The sequence below is a fragment of the Enhydra lutris genome, unplaced genomic scaffold, assembly GCF_002288905.1.
Source record: "Enhydra lutris kenyoni isolate GAN:26980312 unplaced genomic scaffold, ASM228890v2 scaffoldscaffold11, whole genome shotgun sequence".
Classification (NCBI taxonomy): Eukaryota; Metazoa; Chordata; class Mammalia; order Carnivora; family Mustelidae; genus Enhydra; species Enhydra lutris.
Genome location: NW_019154095.1, coordinates 38,861,296 through 38,882,200, shown reverse-complemented (window position 1 = coordinate 38,882,200; position 20,905 = coordinate 38,861,296). Strand labels below are relative to the sequence as shown.

The 20,905-nt window shown below is 40.4% G+C and overlaps 1 protein-coding gene across 1 annotated transcript; it reads right to left on the bottom strand.

The window, feature by feature from the left end:
- Positions 1–366: 366 nt before the first annotated feature.
- Positions 367–19,912, bottom strand: LOC111144485 (adaptor related protein complex 3 mu 2 subunit). Its single transcript, XM_022498785.1, has 9 exons — positions 19,865–19,912; positions 17,268–17,610; positions 13,991–14,162; positions 9,311–9,448; positions 6,700–6,785; positions 5,922–6,055; positions 4,384–4,591; positions 3,963–4,107; positions 367–2,595 (listed from the first exon to the last, which is right to left on the bottom strand). The coding sequence occupies exons 2-9, from the start codon at positions 17,538–17,540 to the stop codon at positions 2,495–2,497; spliced, it is 1,257 nt and encodes a 418-aa protein (XP_022354493.1). The 5' UTR covers positions 17,541–17,610; positions 19,865–19,912; the 3' UTR covers positions 367–2,494.
- Positions 19,913–20,905: the final 993 nt, after the last annotated feature.

Below are 20,905 nucleotides of genomic sequence, written 5' to 3'. Positions count from 1 at the left end.
TTTACAGATCGCCCATGACTTAACTTCATTTCACGCCTGAACTGGCCAACCTAAGATCAAGAGCGTGGTGAAAGCACTAGAATAGCCATCGGCAGCTTTAATGGGGAAAAACGACTGATCTTCACCTTTGTTCTCACCACTTTATAAATGACATTAACATCAACATCCCCTATTTCCAGAGGTAACGAGAATCCTACCATAGCTATGGCATTAGGTCTACTGGTTTGAAGACAAAAGCAGTAAGATCTTCCTGAACTGACTTACTTCTCACTGCTTCTTCTGAGGCCTGCCTGGCATAACACTGCCGTCAGTCCCAGTAACAAGACAGTCAGGACACAGAGGACTGGTAAAACTCAACTTTATTACCATTCAAACACAGGAGATACTTCCACGCATGTTAAACACATATGGAGTTGAACAGCTCAACCAAGATTCCCCGCTGGGCGGTTGCAGCAATGCCCCGCTAGGCTCGAGGTCTGCTACACGCGGGATACATTACTCCATATGCTAAGGCCTGTGGGTCCCATACCCTAGATATTTTACTTCTCCTCAAGTTCTTCCCTTGAAATTAGGATGAACTGTCCTGGAGGAAATATCACAGCTGGATGTATAACCCTAAAAACATCCAGGGACCAAGACTGATTGTTTTCCTATTACCTAGGAAATCTTCAAATCCTCCAGAGCTCTTAGAAGAAGTAATTTTGAGTATTCTGGGATCATAGGCAGAGCTGTTCCCCCTACCCTGCCAGGTGTGTATAAAGGACATAGTCATTCGGGACAAATTCTGGAGTGATGGGAATATGAAACACACCTGTTTGTATACAACACAATTCATCCCAGAGGAAAACCACAAAGTAACATTACTGTGCAGGAGAAACAAGTCCAGGAAGTAGGGAGATAAAACTCGTGAAACAAAATTGCTGAAGGACTTGGAAACGGCTTCAGAGAAAAATGTAAGGTTTGGAGAGCACAGGTTTTTATTTTTCTCCATGCATGAAGCAGAGCACAATATCACTCTTTTAAGCTAGAACAATAATAATTTTTAAAACCTGTCTTTTATATAAATATTTAAACGAGCAATAGGCATATTGAACTCGAATAAAAATTACCCATTGGGAAAGTCTGAGGTACTCCCTCAGCCGCCATGTTTCTTAAACTGGGGTACACATGATCAACATGGCCCATCTTCCTTCAGTAACAGCTTTATTCAAAGGTTTAGAGGATATATATATATATATATATATATATATATATGTCTTAAAACAAAGATGGGCCAGTAGATTTAGATTACTAATAGCTCTATTATAGAATGGAGCACAGAAGACTCCAAGGAGATAACTTTACTGAGCAGCTTCCAGGATTAACCATGCCTCTCAATGGTAAGCATTCTTTTTACTTCGGGTTACTGATGGAAAAGCGTCAGACAGCAAGGCTTAGACTCCAGCACTAGCCCAGCACCGACAAGCGTAACTAAGGAGTCACTGGGTTACAGCTGCGATGCACTTCGTGAGGAAGGTGGTCATCTACACTCCAACGCTGTTGACACAAAAAATCTGGCTGCCCTGGGATTATGGGATTGGCTTTTCTGCAACCGTCCTTGGGTACCAGGAAAAAGGCTGGTGAATTCTGCAGTGTAAGGTGAGTAAACCGTTTTGGGTTAGGGAAAGGGGCATTTCAGGCAGCCTCTGCCAGGAAGAGGGCAGGTCACCTTCTCACAGACGATGACAGACCAAGTGCTAAAGGCAAACAGTAGTTAGTACCTGAAAACTGGTCAGATATCATCATAGTCTTCAAGGGAAAATCTAAAGCTACTGGGGTTTCCCATGTCATTAGTGGACTCAAATTTAGGAAGCTTCCAGTTCACTTCTAGAAGTACTGATGACTTTATATAAATATATCAAAGTAGAGGGATCAGAAAGAAACCAACTCCACTCTTCCTTCCAACCCTCCTTCATGTGGGGCTTGACTGCTTTTTCTGCCCCTTTCACTTGAGCCTGTGTCCTCATACTTCTTTGGTACTGTTTCCTTTCTTCTCCCTAATAGATCAGATTCATTATCAACTGGCCTTTCTGTGACTAGATTCATTTCCTTCTAAGCTTTCTTTCCTTCATTCTCATCTTTCTACCTGAAAAAACAAAAAGAAGTCATTCACTGGCTTTAGATCATTAAAGCCAAGCAAGTAACAAATCCTACTCTTTTTCTATGGTAACCACGTTTAAAATAGTTAGATATGGCATCAAGTGTCTCTACCCTCCGTCACACATCTCTTCTTGCAGAACTGAATTGGCACCGATTGTGTTTCAGTTCTGTCCAGTTCTCCCTGGCGACCCTTCTCTCCCTTGATTAGCTCCATGGCACTGAAGGCTAAGGAAAAAAGGGAGTGGGTGGGTCCAGAAGGGGATACTGACCTAGGAGACAGGCTGATATTTTTTACTTTTAGACAAGTAAGAAATGAAAAAGCGTTCATGACTGTTCTTTTTGCAAAACTCTCCCTTCAGGTTCGAACTTGGAACTTTCCAGCTTTGGTCATGTATTTTATGCCCTTAAAGGGTTTGTACTTCTCTCCATACATATCCAGACGATTCACCTTGAGTCCTGGAAGGAAGGAATATAGGCATTATTGAAAAAGGAGCATGCAGCATGTCTGTTTGAATTCATTTTAATGGGGCGCCTGGGAGGCTCAGTTGTTAAGTGTCTGCCTTCGGCTGAGGTCATGATCCCATGGTCCTGGGATTAAGCCCTGTATCGGGCTCCCTGCTCAGCGGGAAGCCTGCTTCTCCCTCTCCCACTCCCCCTTGCTTGTGTTCCCTCTCTCACTGTCTCTCTCTCTCTGTCAAATAAATAAAATCTTAAAAATAAAACTCATTTTAATTCAGAGGAATCAGTGCAATAGAGATAGTTCTAACAATGAACCAGAAAAACAATAATAATTGCCCCTTATTTATTTCATTTTCCTGAAGCTCACAGATTTTTCACTCTTGGTTCGAACACCGATAATAAAAACTTCTCCAACAAAAAGCTATCCTATTTGGAAGACCTGTTTGCAAAGTGGCAAGGGCAGGAAGTTAAATGCAGACTGAAACGAGGATAAGGAAAAAATAAGACCCTTCTGTATTTTTCTCAAGTTACTGGATGGAATACATGAATTAATAATAATAAAATTCATGTATAAAGAAATAAAATATAACTTAATGAATGAATGAATGCTTCCTAGTGTTCTCACTGTACAGTATAAAAGCAAAATACCTTTAATACTGCACAGGGCTTTAAAATTTGTGAAGTGTTTTAAGATGAAAGAGTTTATAATTGAAGTGAACGCTATCCACTTAAATTAGACAAATTCTGCTGGTAAAGAAAAACTTTATATAAAGCTGAAGTCATCTCCTATCTGCCTTACACACTTATTCTAAGGCAAATAATAGCAGAGATGGAAAGTGCCTGGCGCATAGGAAATGTCCGGCGGGCAGTAACTATCATCACCACCAGCTTGAGACAGGCGCAGATCGCAGTGGGCTGATGTGGGTTCCATATGGTAATAAAAGCAAATGTGAAAGTCCTTCTGAATCTGGGGGAAAGGAGGGGAAATTGTTCTTCTCGGTTACCAGCTGAGAATGCAGAAGCTTCCCATCCTGCAAACCTTGGGAACCCCACACTGACAAGGCCAGGATGACTCAACACCTGCTCGTCAACACTCCATCTACCCACACTGCTTCCTTCTCCACTGTGTCTTATACACTGGCAGTCAGATCACTTCAGCCAGCTTCAAAGTAAGGATGATGAACTTTCCCCAGAAATGCTAAAGAAGATTTTACTCAAGATTACCTGCCAGGAAATGAAAACAAACTCCATAAATAGGGACCCAGCAGAAGGCTTTCTGAGAGGTATGGATACAGATCTGGAGGTGTCTCTGGAGAGAGCCACTTCTGTTCTCATGAAGCAATATTAAGTCGTGAGTCACTCACCAGAAATGGCCAGCTGCTGGATCTTAAATTGCAGGTTAATTGTGGGGTTCTCATCTGGTTTGGAAGCTCCAGCCTGAAGACTCATGGTCCCCTTCAAACTTGGTAGCTTTTGGGGATTTATTTTTCCTACATCCCATGACAGCATCTTCAAAGAAAAAGAAAGAAGTTACCGTGGAACTCTTCATTTGAGGTGGTTGAGCTCTAAACTCAGGGCATCTGTTCACTGTATTACAAGCTGCCTCTAAAGTGGTTTTCAATAGAGAAAACTATTTGTTGCCACAAATTATCTCAAGGAGAAAAAGGATGTCCCCTTGATTATGCTTCCCTTTCAACAAGGTGTAACATCTATGCGGAGGGCTCCTGCAAAAATACTTCCATCTAGTATCAGCAATTCAAAACCTCCTGCTTATTCTCCTCCTACCTTGGTAACTGGGTCAAATGTATGTGTCCCCTGAGATGGAGCGAGGCTCATATTCAGGACCCCTTTGGGCATCTGGCTGGTGACCATCACTCCCTCTATGGTCTTCCCCATAGTCTGCTTCGGTCCCACTGTTATTTCAAAGCGTCCAAGTGAACTACTGTCCCGGAAACTGATGCTATGTTTGACATACACTGGAATTGCCACCAGACTGGAAAAGAGACAAAAAGCCCATTTCGTTACTCTACTTGGAAAAATGGCGACATTTTCTTCTTTTATACTAAGCTTCCCCCAGCCTCCTATTGACAGCTTTTCCTTCCTTACCTAATTCTTTACTCATTAAAAAAAAAAAAAAAAAAAAAAGCTCAGAAAAAAAACCCAATAATCTTTTTTTTTTTGTAAAGCTAAGACACTAATAAGTGAACCAACTCTTCTAATGATTGAATAATATTAACAAAAACCAAAGAGTATACTAAGTCTACTATGAGAAAGGCATTAGAGATAAAAATTAGGAGTCACCATATCTCTGTGTTTTATTTTATGACATGTGACCAATAATTATTTGTATTTGGGAGAGCACTATTCATACCTCATGGACCTTTTATAGTATCTTCAGAGTGCTTTTACCAGACTTCCTCTGATCCTCACAAAAATCTTATGAGGTATGTATGGTAGGTTGTCATGATAGGACAGAACAGGAAATAGAGAAATCACAGAGTAATAACAAAGCAGTAATAGTCCTTAATAACTATTAAACACTCCCGTACGCCAGCACTATGCTAAATGTTTTATCTCCATTATCTTGTTTAATCCTCCCAGTAAGTATGAACTAGGTACTCTTCCTATCCTGATTTTATACATAAATGATGCTGTCCTTGTACTTCACTAAGATTAGGTTAACTTGCCCCAGGTCAACATATTGTAAGTACTGAAGATGGGGTTTAAATGTAGGCAGTCTGAGCCCAGAGCCTTTGCTCTCAAGCATGTACATTTTTTTCCTAAATTATTTATTCCAAATTCCAAATTGGTGGCTCTGAGGTGTCATGGCTCCCTTCAGTCTGTATACCTTCTACTACACACCTTCTACTAAGGGCTTCTAAAGTCCTTTGACAAGATATTAAAGAGAACGTTCAAGACCAAAAATGACTGCCTTTGATGGTTTTTCATAGCCTTTTGGGTCGGGGGACTGAACACAGCGTACTCAGATTCCAATTTGAGAGAAATGGTCTTCCTGTTTAGACATATAACCACCACAAAAACAGCAACAGAAAACTTAATGAGCACCGACTTTGTATAAAGCACTATTTAGAGACTGTTTTATTTAATCTTCAAACAAGGTCCATTTTTTGTTTTCCACTTACAGATAAGAAAACAGACACAGAAAGGTTAAACAACTCACCTGAGGTTACCCAATTAGTAAGTACAGAAACTGGAATTTGAACCCAGGTAACTCTAGAGCCTGAGTCCTTAATCACTACAGGTACTGTTTCCACATATACACTTATACACAGATTCTATTCGTAATTATAAGGGCTGCTTACTTCTGTGCACTGACATGGTAAGAGAGCAGGCGGAAGTTTCCATCAGGAGGAATGAAGGAGAGGATACGCTCAGATTCCCAGCGCTTGAAACGAACACAAGGATGGAAACTGACATCATCCAGCAACCTGGGATTCTGTAGTCACCGGTCAAGGAAAAGCAAGAAGTAGGAATTAAACACCCATACTTCTTTTGGCAAAGTTATTCAGAGGCTGTCTTTATTTAAATGCGCATGTGTGCATGCACATACACACACACACATGCACACAAATTCTATATCTACTTATAGAAAATTCAAGCCTGATATAAGCTTTGTGGCTGTGCTTAATTATTTTCTTTTTTTCTTAAGGCTCTGTGCCCAGTGTGGAGTCCAAAGCGGGGCTTAAACTCAACGACCCTGAGATCAAGACTTCAGCTGAGATCGAGAGTTGGCTGCTTAACTGACTGAACCAACCAGGCACCCCATCCTTAAGTACTTCTTTTTTTTTTTTTTTTAATATTGTATTTATTTATTTGACAGAGAGAGACACGCCAAGAGAGGGAACGCAAGCAGGGAGAGTGGGAGAGGGAGAAGCGGGCTTCCCACAGAGCGGGGAGCCTGATGTGGGACTTGATTCCAGAACCCTGGATTATGACCTAAGCTGAAGGCAGACGCTCAACGACTGAGCCCCCCAGACGCCCCATAAGTATTTCTAACTGTTCCATTCCATTCTCACCACTGTCTTTCCAGAAGCAGTTAATTTGTCATCTCAGATCGGAACCTATGGTTTAGGATTTTACCATGAAGGAAAGCGTAAGGTCTGGCATTCCAGTCAGCTTGACACAGGCATCAATGACCCCCTGGATCTCAGCAGTGATAGTGGAACCTGAGATAGGAACAAGACAAAAAGACCGTAAGAGGTTATTCAACGTTTCTCTGTCTTTCACAACCAACTTATTTCCTCCCTACTACCTTCTTTAACGGTCTTCCTCCCCAACTTTTGTCTTCTCCCTTCCTTCTTTCCTTCTATCCAATTCATCTACCCAATGCATTGGTCCATCCTTCTAAATATTTATTAACTGCATATCAAATATGAGACACTATGATGAAGCAAGGGGGATAAAAGATTAATGAGACCTTTATTAGCTTAAAGAAGTCTTCCATCTAGTGCAAGAATCAAACAGGAAATCATTGTAACCAACGGTTCAGAAAACTTCAGAGCAGAAACTGCTCTCCCTACTGTGTCATCAATCAAATGGATACTTTGAGTCTTTATCCTACAGGAGCTCTCTAGCATGTCATTGTTGAAATCTCATTCTCCCTTTGTAAAATCCTCCTTTCTCCTAACCTCTCCTAGTTTTCTGCTTTTCTAGCTCCTGTTCCTCAGTGCTTTCTGCAAGTTTCCCTCTTTGTACAGCTTTGAAATGCCCATGTTTTCCCACAACTCTGGACTCCTCTTTTCTTTCACTCAACATGGTTTCCTTGAGCTTCTCCCACAGGTAGTCTTTTTACTGTGTTGACTGTTTTTGTTGTGCAGAAACTTTTTAGTTTGATGCAATCCTAATTGTCTATTTCTGCTTTTGGTGTCATATTCAAAAAAGCCACTGCTCAGACCAGTGTCAAGAAGCTCTTTCCCTTTTAAAAATACAGTAATTGCTCATAAGAAAATTAAGAAGCCAAGATAATCATTGTTTAATAAAAATTAAATTAAAAATGAAAAAAAAAAAAAAAAAGAAGCTCTTTCCCTATGTCTTCTTCTAGTAGTTTTATGATTTCACATTTTACGTTTAAGGCTTTAATCCATTTTGAGTTTTGTTTTTTGTATTTTTTTGGTGGGAGATAAAGGTCCAATTTTATTCTTCCACATGTGGATATTCCACTTTCCCAGCATCATTTAATGAAGAGACTATCCTTTCCCCATGGTGTAATCTCGGTTCTCTGCCAAAGATCAGTTAACTGTAAATGTGTGGTTTCATTTCTGAACTCTACTCTATTTCATTGGCCTATGTGTCTGTTTTTATGCCAGTATAATAGTTTTAATTATTGTAGCTTTGTGATATATTTTGATCTCAGGAAGTATGAAGTCTCCAGCTTTGTTGTTCTTGCTCAAGATTGCTTTAGCTAGGGCACCTGGGTGGCTCAGTGGGTTGGGCCTCTGCCTTTGGCTCAGGTTGTGATCTCGGGGTCCTGGAATCCAGCCCCGTGTCAGGCTCTCTGCTTGGCGGGAAGCCTGCTTCCCCCACCCCTCTGCCTGCCTCTCTGCCTACTTGTGATCTCTGTCAGGTAAATAAATAAAATCTTAAAAAAAAAAAAAAAAGAAGATTGCTTTGGCTATTTGGGGTCTTCCGTGGTTCTATACAAATTTTAGAAGTATTTTTTCTATTTTTATAAAGAATGCCATTGGGATTTTGATGGGGATTACACTAAATCTATAGATTGTTTTGGATAATATGAACTTTAAAAAAAATTTTTTTAAACGTTTATTTTTGTTTAAAAGGGAGGAAGGGGGAGGGGCAGAGGGAGTAAGAGAGAATCTTAATTTTAAAAGATTTATTTTAGAGAGAGTGAGCACAAGCGGGGGTTAGGGGCAGAAGGAGAGGGAGAAGCAGACTCCCTGCCAAGCAGGGAGCCCACCGTGGGGCTCGACCCCAGGACCCTGTGATCATAACCTGAGCTGAAGGCAGATGCTTAACCGACTAAACCATCCAGGCACCCTTGAACATTTTAGTAATATTAATTCTTCCACTCCAGTAACATATTTATTTTCATTTACTTCCATTTATTTGTGTCTTCCTTAATTTCCTTCATCAATGTTTTATAATTTTCTGAGTATGAGTTTGGTTAAGTTTATTCCTGTTTTATTCTTTTTGGTACTATTGTAAATGGGACTGTTTTCTTCATTTTCTTTTAGCATAGTTCACTGTTTATATTTAGAAATGCTACTGTTCTTTATGTTGATTGTGCATCTTGTGACTTTACAGTATTTATTAGTTCTAACAGTTTTTTGTTGAGTCTCTAGGGGTTCCCATATATATGATCATGTCATCTGCATCATAATATTTAAGTCTCTTCCCAGTACCTAGCACAGTGCCTGACACAAAGCAGGCACTAAATTAAAATGAGTGATCTTGAATGAGGGATAATTCTGATACTAGCAAGCGTTATATGAAGGATACCCTTTCCATTCTCTAGTTCTGAAAAGGGATTAAAAGTACCTACCTGAGGGGCGCCTGGGTGGCTCAGTGGGTTAAAGCCTCTGCCTTCAGCTCAGGTCATGATCCTAGGGTCCTGGGATCGAGCCCCGCGTCGGGCTCTCTGCTCCACAGGGAGCCTGCTTCCTCCTCTCTCTCTGCCTGCCTCTCTGCCTACTTGTGATCTCTGTCTGTCAAAAAAAAAAAAAAAAGTACCTACCTGATTTATCAATGATGGCATCAATCTCTTCGATCACGTCAAAATAGGCCTCATTGTTGGTGTACTTCACCCCAGTCCTTCGCCAGGGTACCACTGACAGCTGTCCAGTGGGAAGCTGATCACCCACATTGGTGCTTCCTAAGATAATGAATATGACTGTAATTTAATTCCAACTGGATAATTAGATGTAACTAATTATCTAATAATCATAGAACACTTTCCTAGAAGTTTCTATGCTCCCATTATTCATGCACTCAATTGGGAGAATTTTTCAAAAAAAAAAAAAAAAAAAAAAAAAGAGTTTTTCTCAACTTCTATCTGGGTAACCTAGTCTATTCTAAAAACCTATTACCATCTGGTCTGCTTCTTTGAGCAGAATGAAGGTTAAAAGTTACCTGAGAAACAGATATATTTTGGTTTTAAAAGAAACATGAACTTGGGCTCTCAAATTTCACAATAGTTTGTAGCTTAAATAATGTACTGGCTTTCGGCAGGGATGGCGATCTACATATTAATATAAAATTTTCATGGGTAAAAACAGTATTCTAGTTCAAGGTAGGTTTTTAAGCACATTTATGCTAGTTATGAAAACGTACACATTTTACTACTACTCATACTGAATCTTAGGAAAAGAATACAAATTAGGTCTTTCCCTGTCTATAAGAGTTGTAAATCAATCCTTGTTTCCCCCCCAACAAGGATCAAAAATATTTTTTTAATCCAAAAGTTCTATGCTGAAATTCTGAAATATTATAACTAATTTAAAAACTATTTCCTTCTTTTGTAACCTGGATATTTTCAATCTAAAGAAAGAAACATTAAACACACACACATATTCAGCACATTTGCAGAATATTTCAGCTTTTCAAAAATGACTCCCAGGTACCTTTTTCCAGATTTAAGAGATTCAGGAAAATGACTCCATAATATTCAAAAATGATTCAGGCACTAACAAAGAGTTTAAGAGTTAAATGAACCCAAAATATTGAAACACCCAACAAATGTGTTTTCTTAAAAAGAGGCACCATATATTAAAACATGTCATATCAAGCCATAGTAATTAAAGCATTATGTAAGGCAGGAAGCCTAAAAGCAAAGAATCCACAGTGCCTTAGTACAAGATAAAAATATTTTAAAACAGGGAAAAAGGTTAGGTTATTTAATAAATGGTGCTAGGAAAGCTGGTAGACAATGTTGGGGAAATAAACATGGAGCCTTTCTTTACACTGCATACCAACATAATTTCTAAATAGATTAAAGAATTATGTCCAAACGTAAATCCATAAAAGAACTAGAAGAAAATACACTTTTTAAAAAAGGAGAACTTACCTTCTCTGAGCTTAAAAAAACATTCCCCTATGTTTTCTTCTAACAATTATAAGGTTTGTATTTAATTCTTTGACCCTGCTGGAATTCATTTTGTGTACAGAATGGGTAGGGGGACTTCATTTTGTTCTATATCAAAGCTGATTGTCCTAACATATTTACTGATTGGCCCCTGGCCCACTGATTTGATATATGACATCTATATATACCAAATTCCTATAAAAGCAAGGGTTTGTTTCTGAACTTTTTCTTCTTTTTAAAGATCTTATTTATTTTTTGACAGAGAGAGAGAGAGAAAGAAAGCACAGCAGAGGGAGAGGGAAAAGCAGACTCCTGGAGCTGAGCAGGGAGCCTGATGTGGGCTCGATCCCAGAACTCTGGAATCATGACCTAAGCCGAAGGCAGATGCTTAACCAACTGAGCCACCCAGGCACCCTGTTTCTGAACTTTCTACCTCATCCCAATCATCTATTTTGTCTATTACTGGGCCAATACTACGTTTTTAAAATTACCAAAACTTTGTAATATATCTTGTATCCATCTGATTTTCTCTACTGCTCTTGATCTTTTTAAAAAATATTTATTTTCAGGGCACCTGGGTGGCTCAGTGGGGTCAGGCTCTCCCCTTGGCAGGGAGTCTGCTTCCCCCCACTCCCCCCACCTGCCTCTCTGCCTACTTGTGATCTCTCTCTGTCAAATAAATAAATAAAATCTTTTTTTTTTTTTTAATTTATTTTCAGATCTCCTGGGTGGCTCAGTCGGTTAAGCATCTGTCTTTGGTTTGGGTCATGATCTCAGGGGCCTGGGAGCAAGCCCCGTATCAGGCTTCCTGCTCAGTGGGGAGCCTGCTGCTCCCCTTGCTTGTGCTGTCTGTCAAATGAATAAATAAAATCTTTTAAAAAAATGAAATAAATGTATTTATTTCATAATATTCATATTTATTTCATATTTCATAAAATTTCATAATATTTCAAATAAATAAATAAATAAATTTATTTTCCAAAACTGTCTTGGCTTTTATATCTTATCTATCTATGAGTTTTCGTCTCCTGTACCATATGAACTTAATATAGCTTGATACTTGGTAAGGCAAATCTGTCCAGGCTTTGTAATTCTTTTTCAAACTATTTCCAGGTATTCTTGCATATTTATACTTCTTAAAAATTATCTTTCGTTTGTCAAATGCCATGCAAGCCCTTGTTTATATATTAAGCAAGACTCAAAATATAAAAGCTGAACGAAGCAGAATGACTAGTTTGGCTAAATCAGAATTAAATGTGGCTAAACAAACACACCATAAACAATGTTAAATGACAAGTGACAGACTGTGAAAAAATATCTACAAAAGAGAGGATCAAAAATACACAGAACTACAAACTACCATGTAGATTTCCAAATATTCTACATACATGGTAGTTTAATGTCCTTAAATAAAAGCAATTCTTTTTCTTTCTTTCTTTTTTTTTTTTTTAAGTAGGCTCTACACCCAGCATGGAACCCGAATCGGGGTTGAACTCACAACCCTAAGATCAAGACCTGATCTGAGATCAAGAGTCAGATGCTTAATGAACGAAGCCACCCAGGTGCCCTGAAAGGAATTCTTTTAATTTAGTAGGAAAAAAGAACCACATTCCAACAACAAAAGAAAAATTGGGCAAAGGACACACAACTAGGTAATTCAGAAGAGAAGAACAGTCAATAAATACTCAAAGGGTTTTAACTTCCTTAGTAATAAAAAATGAGGGTGTACATAAGATATGACTAAACTGGGGCGCCGGGGTGGCTCAGTTAGTTAAGCATCTGCCTTTGGCTCAGGTCATGATCCCAGAATCCTGGGATCAAGCCCCACAATGGATTCCTGCTCAGTGGGGAGCCTGCTTCTCCTTCTCCTGCTTCCCCTGCTTGTGTGCTCACTCTCTCTGTTAAATAAATAAATAAAATATATTTTTAAAAAAATATGACTAAAAAAAAAAAAAGAGATGACTAAACCAATTGCCAAAGTTTTGAAAAAATTAATAACAACAGTAGGGTTGTCTAGGATGCACAGAAACTGCTACTGAAAGCATGAATTTTCGGAGCAATTTGGCACAATGCATTAAAGTTCTTAAAATGTGAACAACCTTTGATCTAGTACTTCCCTTGCTAGTACTGAAAACACATCATCCTACATGTAAACAAAGATTTAAGTATAAGAATGTTAATTCCTGGGATGCCTGGGTGGCTCAGTCGGTTAAGCGGCTGCCTTCGGCTCAGGTCATGATCTCAGGGTCCTGGGATAGAATCCCACATCAGGCTCCTTGCTCCGCAGGGAGCCTGCTTCTCCCTCTGCCCGTACCTGCCACTCTGCCTGCCTGTACTCTCTCTCTCGGACAAATAAATAAATAAAACTAAAAAAAAAAAAAAAAATGTTAATTCCTTGTTATTTAAAAGAACAAAAAATCAGAAACATCAAAAACATAGACTGAGTAAATACCTTAAGGTCTATTCTATATGAAAGAAAATTACATATTTTTTAAGATTTTATTTATTTATTTGACAGAGAGAGATCACAAGTAGGCCAAGAGGCAGGCAGAGGGAGACAGGGAAGCAGTCTCTGCTCTGAGCAAGGAGCCCAACCTGGGACTGGATCCCAGGACCCTGAGACCATGACCTGAGCCAAAGGCAGAGGTTTAACCCACTGAGCCACCCAGGAGCCCCTGAAAGAAAATTATAAAGTCACTAAAAATCATGTAGAATGTATCATAATGGGATAATGTTCACAAAATGTTGATAAAAGTCATAAAAAATATACAAGAGTTGTTTTTAAAACATTCTATGCATCTATTCATTATTCATCTGTCTAGAAAAGATAAAAAATATGTCAAAACTGTGGCGGGATTAAGAGTTATTTTTGGAATGTGTGGGTGTCCCAGTCAGTTAAGCCTCTGCCTTCAGCTCAGGTCATGATACCAGGTTCCTGGGATTGAGCCCCAACTAGGGCTCCTTGCTCAGTGGGGAGCCTGCTTCTCCCTCTGCCTGCTGCTCCCCCTGCTCATGCTCTCTGACAAATAAATAAATAAAATCTTTTTTAAAAAAGTTATTTTCAAGTTCTTTGTGCTTTCCTGTATCTCTGACATTTCTGTAATCAGAAAAAAACCCTCTTTTTAAAGAGCACACTTTATTCTGTCATTGAAATCAGGGTACTTTTTACATAACAAAGACATTATTTCACATCATAATCAAAGACTATAATGAGCAAAATTAAAGCATCTGGACATCTAAGAGCCCCAAAGACAAGCACTCAAAAACAGTGCACAATACTGGAGGAAGCCACACCCAGGACGGTAGCTCTGTGGGTTTCCCCTTTCTCCATACCAGTTATGGTGTTGACGACCGTCCGAAGGATCGTGGGAGGCTTTATCAGCTCTTTGAGGATGTTTGACTCGGTGGCCAATGGAAACCCATTATCAAGCATCTCCTCTAGTACCTCATAAACCACGACCACATTGTCTTTGATCACGGGCTCTGAACAGACTCCAAAATAATCCTGATGAAAAGATCATACATATAGCATATAAATCATTCAGAGACTGTGATAAGGAGAAAGAATCTTCCTAGAGAATAAGGATCTAGTTCTATGCATGTGTTTACACAGTGCTTCTGGCATATTCTTCTACGTTAGGTGAATGAAGCATAACCATATTTCTCTTAAGCAGCCCAATTTGGTAGAAAGAACACTGGACAGGCTTATAGTAGCAGTGTCATTACTAACTTCTTTTATAAATTAAGAGTAAGTCATTTAACCTTTTTGGGTTAGTTTCTTCAACTAGACAAAACATATAGAATACAAAACTGAATCTAGACTATCATACATGCTTAGGAAGAAGAATCTGAAAGAACTAGGCAAAACTGTAATACTTGATATGACACAGATTGGACCCCAAAATCTTTTTAACCCTTTCCATTGTGCTATTCCTTAACATTCATGCAGCAAATACAAACTGAGAGGGGAAATAAAATGAAATGAGGGAAATGAACTAGCACACTAGAAAATCTCTTTGGATCATCTCTACACTAAGATGCTAGGATTCTAAAAATGCTTTGTCCTTTTACTAACAAAGACTTCGATACTCAATGATTCAGGTTGTGGAAAAAACACTGGATTCTAAATCAGAAGACCTGTGTGGTAACCTTATTGTCACTTACTAGAAAAGTTATGCTAATTCGGGTCTTGATTTCTCTTAATAGTATAATCAGTATAATACCACTGGACGCACAGGGATGTTTTAAGAACTATGCATGATTGATTAAATGATAGTATTTGCGAAAGTGCTTTGTAAACTATAAAGTATTTTGAAAAATGTGATGCATGATGATTAAAAGAAAGAAATGCTTGTAGTCATTTGATATGCCCTTTCTAGCAACATCAGTCACATCTTTTCAGGACCTCTGAGATGGTCATACAACCCTCCTTGAATTCATCCACTGAATGGAAATTCACCCTTTGGAAAAGCCCACTCTATTCATGGAAAGCTCTGATTATTAGAGAGTTCTTTCTTTTGCTAAGCTGAAATTTGCTTCCTAGATCTGCCTTACAGAACAATTTTCATAACAGCCCCACAGTCACTTGAAGACAGCTACAAACTTTCACTTCAATTTTTTTTCTCCCAGCCAGACAGTTTGATCCTTCCACTATTCATGCTGTGATATGGTTTCTACATCATTCCACCACTTGCCATTTCTTTGAATATGCTCTAGTTTTCCAATATGCTCCTAAAATCATGACATCCATAATTGAACAGACTATAGATGTGATCTAAATTACGTCAGATAACAGCAAATATCAGAGACATTCCAATATTCAAGAACACTTAAGAGTCAGGAATGTGTTTCTAAAACAAGATTTCTTCTTTAAAAACGAGAATTTAAGAGGGTGGGGGAAGTAACACATTCCCTTCCCAAGAGTGCATTTCTTTTTAAAAATAAATAAAACACCTCACGAGGTTTTATAAATCAGACATAATTGAACTGAGTCATTGGAAAGAAGACCTGTAAGTATGACAAACTGCTATAGCAACAGTGTCTGCAATTCTACAGCTGGAACTCTTCCATCATATTCTAGTACTAAAGAAAAATAATGCAGTCAGAGAGAAAAGACATTAAAATCAGGAGATGTCCACTTACTTTTAACAAATCTCTCAAAAATGAAAAGCTCTGAAGTCCCAGACTTCCAAACTAGTGACTTTACAGTTATCCCAAATTCCTCTGTGGTTTCCACTAGATTAAGCAACTTTTCTCACTTCCTGTCTCATAATAAATTACCTAATATTGCTATGGCGGTATGAAGCAAATGCTAGGTTTCACCAATGGGACTATTCATCTTAGAATAGGGTAAAGTATCATATGTGGAAATCATAATAAGCCCCAAGGAGAGTAGTTTATAAGGTCATAATACTGGGTTCTTCTAGTTCCTCTACATATTGGGATTTATAATTCTCAAGTTTTTACTGTGGGAAGGAACTAGTATGCCACATGAGAACTAGAAACCCAGAATTGGGCTACCACCAGGTATTGGTGGGGAAAAAAAATTATGAGATGTATTTTAACTTTCTTGGGACAAAAGCTGTTCTAGACATGTGATACAGATATGACTGCAAATGAAAGGGCTCTTTGACTTGTTTTTTAATTTCATCATCATATCAGAGTCATCATTCTCTTCTTCTTCTCTAATTCCACAATTTCTGCATTCATATGACCAATTCCAGACTTCACATGACACAGAAATTCAACCAAGGGGCCCTTGCTTCTCACATATTGTCTGAGTTATGCAAATAACTGTAACAGTTAGAATTTGAGCAATTCTTTTAGGGGGAAGGATCCCACTGTTTGCATTCACAGTCTGGACAGCCTAAAATCCTGCGCTGTAAATGGTGCTGACATCCTGGTATAATTCACTTATACTTCCCCTACACCCTGCTCCCCCAAGATCTTCAAATTTATTCCTGAAAGAAAAACTCAAAGCGAAAACGGTGTCTCGTAAAATGTCACTTAAATTCTTAAAGGAACAGAAGATTTTCTGATCTTTGTTTTTAACGAGAGTTACTCACTAGTACTGACACGCTGTGGATAAGCACCCCAAACCCAAGGTGAAGTTTGGGTTCACATATTACTCCCACCAAGGAGAGTGAAACAAGCATTACTTAGGTTTTTCCTAACTTTTGAAAATAAACATATTTTTACACACTCATCACTTTTTTGATGCAATTCAAAGCAATGTAGTTGACGAAGGCTAGTGTCAAATCCACTAAAAAACAACCAAACAAACAACAAAAAACAAACCCCAAAACTAAATTCCTCTCATTTATGGACAAAAAGTAGGGCAATTCCAACCTCCATAATTAAAATGACTGTATAAAATCATACCAAGCAGAGTGGCTTTCTTATACAACAGGTTCAAAAGTATTCGATTTGTCATTTCAGATGCAGCCAATTCAATAAACAGAAATAAGAATCTTACCAGATGGGAGAGGAAGTGAGCAATGCCAGTTTTGATTTTTTTAAGAAGTTCCTTAATTGAAGCTGAATACAATGGAAAAAGAACCATAAAGACACTTTATAATTTACATGTACGAGCCTCCTCACATTCACGCACCTGAAACGTGTCCACTACTCGGTGAAGGAACTCAATAACAAATAGAGGCGGAACCTCTGTCTGGATCACGGCCACAAAAAAGATCTTGTGACGGTAAACACTTAAGAGATAGTGGTGAGGGGTAGGGATAACTGGAGGTACGTTTTCTGCCTCAGTTGCTCTCTCCTGAGCCTCAAAAAAGTAATCACAAACAGAACGGCTGACCACACTTTTCCAGTGTTTTTCCAGGAAAATATCTCCAGAGGAGTTGATCAAGAAGAGGCTATGAATCATGGTGGAGATTGTCAGTGAGACAGAAAAGTCTTCTTCGGTCTGCAAGTCTCAGAACTGCCAATTTTCAACCCTAAAAATAAAAGAAGGTATGGTCAATTCCACTCAATCAAAACACTGTACAGAGGTGCCTGGGTGACTCCGTGGGTTAAGCCTCTGCCTTCAGCTCAGATCATGATCTCAGGTCCTGGGATCAAGCCCCAAATCTGGCTCTCTGCTCAGTGGGAAGTCTGCTTCCCCCTCTCCCTCTGCCTGACTCTCTGCCTACTTGTGATCTCACTCTCTCTCGCTCTCTGTCAAATAAATAAATAAATAATCTTAAAAAACAAAACAAAACAAAATACTGTGCCAACCTTCAAGAGCAGACTCCAGTCTTCTACTGTAAGAGCCTGAAGTATCCCTCCCTAGAATTCTTTTTTTTTTTTTTTTAAGATTTTATTTATTTGACAGAGAGAGAGAGAGAGACAGTTAGAGAGGGAGAAGCAGGCTTCCTGCTGAGCAGAGAGCCCAAAGTGGGGCTTGATCCCAGGACCCTGGGATCATGACCTGAGGAAGGCAGATGCTTAACCAACTGAGCCACCCAGGTTCCCCTCTCCCTAGAATTCCTATGGATAATTATCAGCCATCCTGTTTGCCAATCATCTACTGCCTCATTATCTTTACTACTGCCTTAATTATAACCAACTAAAATTCAACTTAATTTTTGGATGTTTGTTTTCTCAACTAGACTGTAAGCTCCTTGAGAAAAAAGACCAGGCCTTAACGTTTTTTTGTTGCCTCACTGCAGTGCTCCCAACACAGAAGAGAATTTCAAATACTGGTAAGTTTCATATCTTTAGCCACAACTCACACATACATAAAAAATGCTTATAGCTGTCCAGTCTCATATGGTAGCCATTTAGCTAAATGCTGCCACTGAGCACTTGAATTATGTCTGGTCTGAACTAAGATGTGCTATAAGTACACACCAGACTTTGAAGGTCTTGTATGAAAATGGAATTTTAGATACCAATAATTTAATATTAACTATTAATATTAATTAAATATTGATTAGTATTCGTTAAATATTAATATTGATATTTTGATATATTGGGTTAAATAAAATAAAAATAAAATTACTTTAACCTTTTTTGGGTATTTTGGGGGTCTTTTTGTATTTTTAAAGATTTTATTTATTTGACAGAAAGAGAGAGAGAGAGATCACAAGTAGGCAGAGAGGTCCTGGATCCCAGGACCCTTAGATCATGACCTGAGCCCAAGGCAGAGGCTTTAACCCACTGAGCCACCCAGGTGCCCCATAACCTTTTTTGTTTTTGTTTAAAGATTTTATTTACTTGACAGAGAGCGAGCGGGCGAGTTAACACAAGCCGGGGAACCGCAGGCAGAGGAAGAAGCAGGCTCTCTGCTGAGCAAGGAGCCCTATGTGGGACTCAATCCCAGGACCCTGGGATCATGACCTGAACTGAAGGCAGAGGCTTAACTCACTGAGCCACACAGATGCCCCTAATTTAACCTTTTTTAAAAAGTGTGGTTACTAGAAAAATGTCAAATTACACAACTGGTTTGCTTTTCATGTCTATTGGACAGCGCTGGCCCACGGACGGAAAGCCATCACCACGATCTTCATGCAGTCAGTCAGACCCGGTTCTCTGAGTACTTGCTATGAACAAGGTTCTGCACTGAATGCCCTAAAAAAATCCACCTGGGGGATACCCAAGGTCTCTCAGGCGGCAGCATCTCTACGACGCCCGTCCCCAGCATGTGGCGGCCACAGCTGGCTGCGGACTGGCCCAGGTGGTCAAACGGCAAAGGCCTGTTGTACCCAGTGCCCCAGGGCAAGCTTAATCCTCTGCCCGCTAATGAGGCAGCAGGAGGGAGGGGAGAGAGGGGTAAATAGTCCGGGAAGAAGGAGAGGCGGCTACTAAAGTGGGTTATTTTTGCGCTGGCCTCAGCCCAGCTGCCTTCGAGCAAAAGATGATGGAGACCGTTTAGGGCGGGGGTAGCCAGGGGGGCTGATTTAAGGTGTGCGCACGTTCAAGCGATAAGAGGGGTCGCCGGACTGCACAAGTGCGTTGCCATGGCAACAGTGTCCCCTACTCCCCCAGCCACCGGGACGGAGCGGGTCCCCTCCCCAGGCCGGTACTCGGTCCCTCAGCTCGCCGCATCCCGTATCTCGGAGGGTCAATCCCACAGCAACCCCTAACTCCGAGCCTGCCCCGCGCGCCCAGCCCGAACCCTCGCGCGTCCCTGTCCCCAGCCCCCAGACCCCGGCCGGGTACGTGCACGCGCTGCCCCCAATCCGAACCCGGGTCGCCAGCTCTCCTCACCAAGCCTCATTCTTCGCAGCGCCCACCGCTTCGACGCGCAGACAGGCCCCGCCCCTCGGCCGCCTCCCGCACGCGCGCCGGAGGCCGCTCACCTGCTGATTGGCTGGCCCGTGGGCCTCACGCCAGCACCACCCACGACCGAGATCTTAAAGCCTCTGATTGGAGGTCGGTGATCCGCTCCTCCCCTCTGATTGATTGCTGTTCCCCAGTCACATTCTTCTCGACTTTGAGCCACCAATTGGCTCTTGTTGAGGCTTCGGTAATCTCCAATTGGTGCAGCTCTGTGGCTCCGAGCCCTGATTGGCTGCGTGAACAGTCTGAGGGCGCCCTGGCCCTTCGTCACCCAGTCACAAAGGGGTGGCTGCTGCTGCCACCTGCGTAACCCTGGAATGCACCTGGAGGGGGATGCTAAAAAGTGTGATTTCCAGGACACAATTTGTCAAATAGCGTATCATGGATACTAAATCATGAGCAGTGGGGCGCCTGGGTGGCTCAGTCGTTAAATATCTGCCTTCGGCTCCGGTCATGATCCCAGGATCCTGGGATGGAGCCCTGCATGGGGCTCCCTGTTGCGGGGCGAGGGGTGAGGCGGAGTCTGCTTCTCCCTCTCCCACTCCCTCTGCTTGTGTTCCCCTCTCTTGCTGTGTTTCTTTCTGTCAAATAAATAAAATCTCTTTAAAAAAAATAAATCATGAGCAATAATAACTACTTTCCATTAGGTAAATGCGTTTAAAAAGAGACACGATGCCTTTTCATTGATGTGCATTGAGGGGAGTAAAGGTGACTGGCTGTATAGCCTCTTAGCGAGAGCTCTGGACTTGGATTCAGGAGGCCTCTTCCAGCCCGGACTAGACCACCACCTGCTTGACCTTGGACAAGGCACTTAACCTTTCAGAATCTCAGTTCCCAGATCTGAAAATAAGGTAGTTGGGCAGATCTCTGCAAAAAAAAAAAAAAAAAAAAAAGGCGTTCTAACGACTTGGATAGTAAATTTTAAGTGATTCAAATCGTGATCCAGAGAGTCACGAAGTAGAAGTCAGA